The 5,752-nt window shown below is 39.0% G+C and overlaps 1 protein-coding gene across 1 annotated transcript; it reads right to left on the reverse strand.

Moving 5' to 3' along the window:
• Positions 1-220: 220 nt before the first annotated feature.
• LOC120320602 lies at positions 221-5,050 on the reverse strand. Its single transcript, XM_043206870.1, has 4 exons — positions 4,964-5,050; positions 1,301-1,848; positions 909-1,238; positions 221-794 (listed from the first exon to the last, which is right to left on the reverse strand). Exons 1-3 carry the CDS (start codon positions 5,048-5,050, stop codon positions 1,094-1,096), a joined length of 780 nt encoding a protein of 259 aa, XP_043062805.1. The 3' UTR covers positions 221-794; positions 909-1,093.
• Between the last annotated feature and the right edge of the window lie 702 nt (positions 5,051-5,752).

Genomic DNA, 5,752 nt, shown 5'->3' on the forward strand with positions numbered 1-5,752 from the left:
CTTCCAAAAAGGGTGTACGCAACATGTAATTAGTTATTTTCATCTTTATTTGATTTTTCTTCACAACGTGTACTTCTTGATATATTCTTATTTTAAAACTGCGTGCCTGCAGGCCGATCGCTCGTGACAGCAAAAGTGCTGACACTAGCAAAAACAGCAATATGCATGTATGAAGTACATGCTCGATAACCAATGGAAGTCAAGCGCAACCCCTAAGGCGTACATTGCTGAATTAGCATATTAAGATAGGGTGGACTTAAGATTCTAGGGTGGACTTATGTTTACATATTGGTTGTCTTATTATTATGATTTATATGTGTAATTATTATTATTATATATGTATGAAAATACTACAAGGTTCAGCTTTTATTTATATTCTTTATGATTGGGATGTGGGCATCTATCTTCTCCTCGTACTGCGATAGCTCCTTGTCGCACGGAATTTGGTTTACAACTACTTTGCAGTTTTCGTTACTAATGCTAATCCCCTAATGGATATTTCAGTAGTACAATTTGATTCAATGGTTGTGTTCTGTGTGTTTAATATTAAAATGTGTGCTGGTTCTATTTCTGTTATAATTTTTAGGTTCCCTATTTTTGACTGACATTGCGTTCTCGCAGATATATGTAGTATTTGTATATATTGTTACATTTGTCGGAAAAATAGTAGAGATCTTAAGTATTAAAATATGCCATGTAACTAGGTACAATTAAAAATTTAGATTCATTTATGGGTAAATGGACAATGTGTGTAAACTTATTGGCATTTTGCTTAAATAGGTTGACAACAGGAACTGAAAATAGCAGTTAATTAATAAATAATAAAATGACAAAGATGCGAAATATTAGGAACAAGACCGACCAGATGAATGCGGCCCTAAAAAAGTCGCGCTATAATCAAAACTCACCCTTGTTTTGTTTTCCATAATTTAAATTGCAAGCGCGCTGCTGAAATACAACCTATGCCACAGTCACCACTGAATGCCACAAGTACCAAGCGATCGGCTACCACTCAAAAATTCACACGCAAAATGACAATAATGACAAATCGACCAGCGGCACACGACAGTGGTAACTCGACACACACGAACGATTACTCCTGCAGACTTTTGGTGAGCAGTGTATCCATGGCAATGTATGTATTCCTTTTCCAATCCCGACGGCAAAATACAACGACAACCTTGTAGAAACGTCTGAAAAATTGACCTCCAAATTTGATAAATCCCGGACAACTGGACCTGCAAAAGAAAGGACAAAAAACCAAAATCAGACAAAACCAAAATTAAACACATAAGCACACTTATCTAATCCAATTTTATGCATCCAATTCCATGGACTTTCTCGAGCGGCGGCCCTCGGCAAAGCATCTTGGCCCGGCGATTGCAAGATGTTTCTCTTTTCCTGGCGAAATGGCATACAGAAGCGGCGCTTCTGACGACTCCAAATAAATTGACGACTTCCTTGCCGATCTTCTGGCGGACTCCAGCTGAGATGCAGCAACTTTCCGGACCTTGCAACGAGACGGCGGCGCTGGAATTTACAACGTTCTGGACCCTTTGGACGACTGGCGATGAAACCCGAAAATGGGTTGGCAGTTTCCTGGCGAAATGACTGGAAGCCGCGGCGCTGCTGGCAACACCCGAATCCACTTAAAGCGACGAGTTCTCTGCCCAAATCCAGGCAGACTCCACCACCAAATGATGCCAGCGGCTCCAAGAAAATCGCAATGACGGCTGCGCGGGACCCACATCCGACTCCTGAGGCTTCCAGCGACTCAGTGATTCCGTCCTTCTGGCGGGAGTACCTGTTAAGAGAAATAAAAATTAATTTTAAAATAAATTTCAATGACTATTGTAAATATTATTGCATTTTGACAATGTAAACAAACCAAGACATATTAGTGTTACCATCCTACGCAATGTTAAAATCCTAAGAAAAATACCAACTTAGAGTAATACCACTTTATCCAACCCCTATACTCACCTCACCTATGTAATATTCAAAAAACAAATAATTGTACCAAGTATATATTCCACTCGGTGCAATCAGAGGCAAAATATTCATTCTGTTTCCGTACTTGGTGTGTGGTGTGTTGGTTAAGCAGTTGTGTGTTGTTTAATACCGCTACCCGCACTGGCGCTACTATACAAAATAGCTTATACAAGTGGTGCCAATAGAAACATCTCAAAAAGTCGCTTATTCTAAAGTTTATCTTAATTCCAATCATGAGCGTATCTAGTTCTTACATCTCCCGTAACTCCGGGTCGTTTAATTCTGGTCTGATTACGTTTATTTCCTCCTCAGATACAATAAAAGTGGGTACAATCTTTAGTTTGGACAGTAAAAAACTCTCTTCTACATTATTTAAATGGTTTGACAAAACATCCATATTCATGTTCATTCTAGAGACATATTGCATCGTGTGTAAAGATGGTGTTTCAAAGTTTTCCGTACCATCGATGAAATCCTGGAGGTTGATTCTGTGGGTCAGGAATTTATGCGCCTGAATGACTCTTGCTTGTCCCAGATTGATCTTTAATAGGGGCGTTTCATTTCCTTAATGCTAGACATTTAATGCTTGGGCTGCGATGCAAGTAAATCTGCAAAATTAAAAGGGATTTGTTTCTTTATAATGTTATTTCTGATCTTAGCTTTGTGTAATTTTTGTTTGCTGAAATTAGTATGATCTTGTTGTCCTTTAGCACCCTGTGTTTAGATAAACGAGGTGTGAGCTTATTCCACCTATTTTCTTTTCTGAATATTACATCATTTGAATTTACTGTGATTGGTTGGACCCTATCTTTGTTTAATTTTTTAATTCTAGCGCCCATCTTCTGTTGTAACTGTGCTTTGGAACTAGGATATAATGTATTCTGAAATTCATTTAGTCTTGGTAAGTAATCGTGCTCAGTATCGAAAATCACCGCCTTATTGAATACGTGTGTTCTCCCCGAAAATATTCAAACGGTGTATACTTCGTAGCTGAATGTATGACGTTATTGTACGTAATTCACATAATATTTCCTCGTGATCACACGAGTAGTATTTTCAGCCTTCCTGTTCTCGAGGATTATCCTGCTAATTTCAGTGAGAGATGAATGTACCCTTTCCACCGGAGAAATTCCAGGCGATTGTTGGAACGACGTCACGTCTGTATCAATATTGGTTACAAAAATCGGTAAAAATCTTCCCAGAAAATTCCGTGCCTGAACGAAAACCAGTTTTGTCGGTATTTCTACGACACAAAAATAGTGCCTTAAGGATTTTACCACATTTATACAACTCCTTGCTGGAATTGTATAAGCACTGGCAAACTCTGAGAATTTGTCGATAAGTGTAAGGATGGTTTGTCTGTTTATGGTATAAATATCCATATGAACAACTTGCAATGGAACCCCCGGAGTCTCGGTCTTTAGATACTCAGGTCTAGGTGGTGTAATTTGTAGACATTCCAGTAATAATTGATAACACACGTTTTGGTTTTGTAGCCGTCAGGCTGACCTAGGTTTTTATTTAGTTTGATTCCATTCTTGCTTGGCAGAAATGGTTTTGCCAGTTCAACTCTCCCAAAGTGTCTGCGTTGTGATTCTTTAATATATTTCGTCTCAGGCTAAGCCGTATAGCTGCGCTGCCGGATACGCCAGCAGCTGAGCGGCTTTCTTATGTTGTATATCTTATATATCTTTGCTTATCGAGAGAGCGAGTTATGCACTTATGTATTATGCATTTGGTCGGCGTGGGAATGCTGCCCATGTACATATACTTTGTAGCCTTCAAGTGGACGATCATGTTACATCCGCCTTGGCCTTATTGGTTGCATAAATATAGCAACAAAGTGCTGCTATGTGTTTGTATGCTGTAAGTACTATTGTACTCAAATGTTCTTAATATTACATAGGCGCATAGGGTCAGTTGCCAAGGTGCCAAGATAGCGCAATCTTTTAGGCGCAAGAATTTCTTTCAAAGTTCGGTTATTGTGTAAAGGTTAAACCTGATCTTAGTTATCGAGCGTCTAAATTTGTTCTTGAATAAAATGTAATTCCCAGTCCTATCTTCACTTCCCAGCTCGAAAGTGTATTGTGATTTGAATTCATTAATTGATATATCGGCTGTCCTTATTAGTTCATCGTTAGATGTTTAATTTGATTTTAATTCTTACGCGGCTCAATGCATCAGCTACCATATTTTGTGGTCCTTCCTTATATTCTACCTCGTAGTCATACTCCAACAGTTGGAGTTTCCATTGAACCAATTTAGAATTTGGTTCTTTGAAATTCATTAGCCAGGTTAAAGGTCTGTGGTCCGTGATATTCTTAAATTTTTGAGCAAACAGATACGGACGGAAGTATTTAGTGGCCCAAATGATTGCTAGCATTTCTTTTCTTTTCATTTCAATTCTCCTCCCGAGGATTTAGTGTTCTGCTTGCAAAAGAAACTGACCTGTCTAAATACCGCTCCTATTGCCACATTACATCTGTCGTTAAAATGAAAGGTTTCTTGAAATCGGCGTATTTTAACAACGGGTCGTTACACAGCAGGGTCTTGCATGTTTCAAAAGATTTCTTGAACTCCTCCGTTACAAGTACCGGTGCTTTGCCCTTCAACTGTTGTGTCATTGGTTTAGTTATTCTGACAAAATCACGAATAAATTTTCTATAGTGACCAAGAAGGCCCAAAAAGATTTGATCTCCTTCCTGGTAGTCGGAATTGGAAAAGCCTTTTACCGCCGCAATTTTATTGGGATTCGGCTAAATTCCGTCCTCCGTGACAATGTGCCTCAAATATTCAATCACTAAACAATATACCCCGTTGAGGTCGACTAACACGTTATGTATCACTCTTTGAAAAGTTGCTGGAGCGTTAGTGAGACCAAATGGGGCTGCTTTCGGCGTGACATTGGGGTCCATCTCAATTTGATGGTATTCGCTGGCCAAATCCAAAGCTGTGAAGTATTTTGCCCTACGATTCTGTCGAGCACATCATTAATGTTGGGCATAGGATACCTATCCTTAATCGTTTTCTTGTTCAGATTCCTAAAGTCCACTACCATCTCTACTTCTTTGTATTTGTAGAATCCAACTTCTTTGAAACGAGAAACACCGGAGCGCTCCAAGGCGAGTGACTGTGTTTAATAATATTCTGCTGCAACAGCTTACATATTTGATTTTGGATCTCAGTGGCTTCCGTTGGGATGAATCTAAGTGTCCAACAAAATACGGGTCACTGGAACCTTAATCAAAGATTTAGATTCCTCCTTAATTTCATAAACCTCCGAAGAACGATTAGGCTCAACCAGCAAAGGCAGAATTGTATTGGGCAAGGTGAAAGTCAATATCAAGTCGATATCGATTATGGCTGCTAACTGAGTCAGAACATTCATGCCTATTAGTCCATCGAAAAACTGGTGGAAGTCGAACAATAGAATTCTCTTTGATCCTAACTTGCTCGAAAATGGGTAATATTTCCATCTGTGAAACTTGGAGTTCCTGTAGGACCGCAGTAATAGAAATGGGGTTTTCAAAAGTAATCTTCGCATTATCTAGTACAAATTTATGGGTGATAAAAGAGGCCTGAGCTCCCGTATCTACAAGAGATTTTTAATTGTTATTGTTTTGAAATGATAGGACTATATATGGCAAGTTAGCGTCCAACTGAAATTTACTCAAGAATCCTGATTGTTTTTCGAGGCTCCTGCCCAAAAATTTCCCTCCTCTTCGAAATTGTGTATTGCTTCAGTATCGTTTGCCTTGCT

The sequence above is a fragment of the Drosophila yakuba genome, chromosome X, assembly GCF_016746365.2.
Source record: "Drosophila yakuba strain Tai18E2 chromosome X, Prin_Dyak_Tai18E2_2.1, whole genome shotgun sequence".
NCBI classification, from domain to species: Eukaryota; Metazoa; Arthropoda; class Insecta; order Diptera; family Drosophilidae; genus Drosophila; species Drosophila yakuba.

Bases quoted from the DNA above. Each gene is read 5' to 3' on its own strand.
- LOC120320602 (XM_043206870.1), bottom strand. From the start codon at position 5,050: ATGGTAGTGGACTTTAGGAATCTGAACAAGAAAACGATTAAGGATAGG. The intron at 1,849-4,963 runs GTAGGGCAAAAT...TATTTACAATAG, and splicing joins ATGATGTGCTCGACAGAATC to TCATTGAAATTTATTTTAAA. The intron at 1,239-1,300 runs GTGTGCTTATGT...TTTCTTTTGCAG, and splicing joins CATAAAATTGGATTAGATAA to GTCCAGTTGTCCGGGATTTA.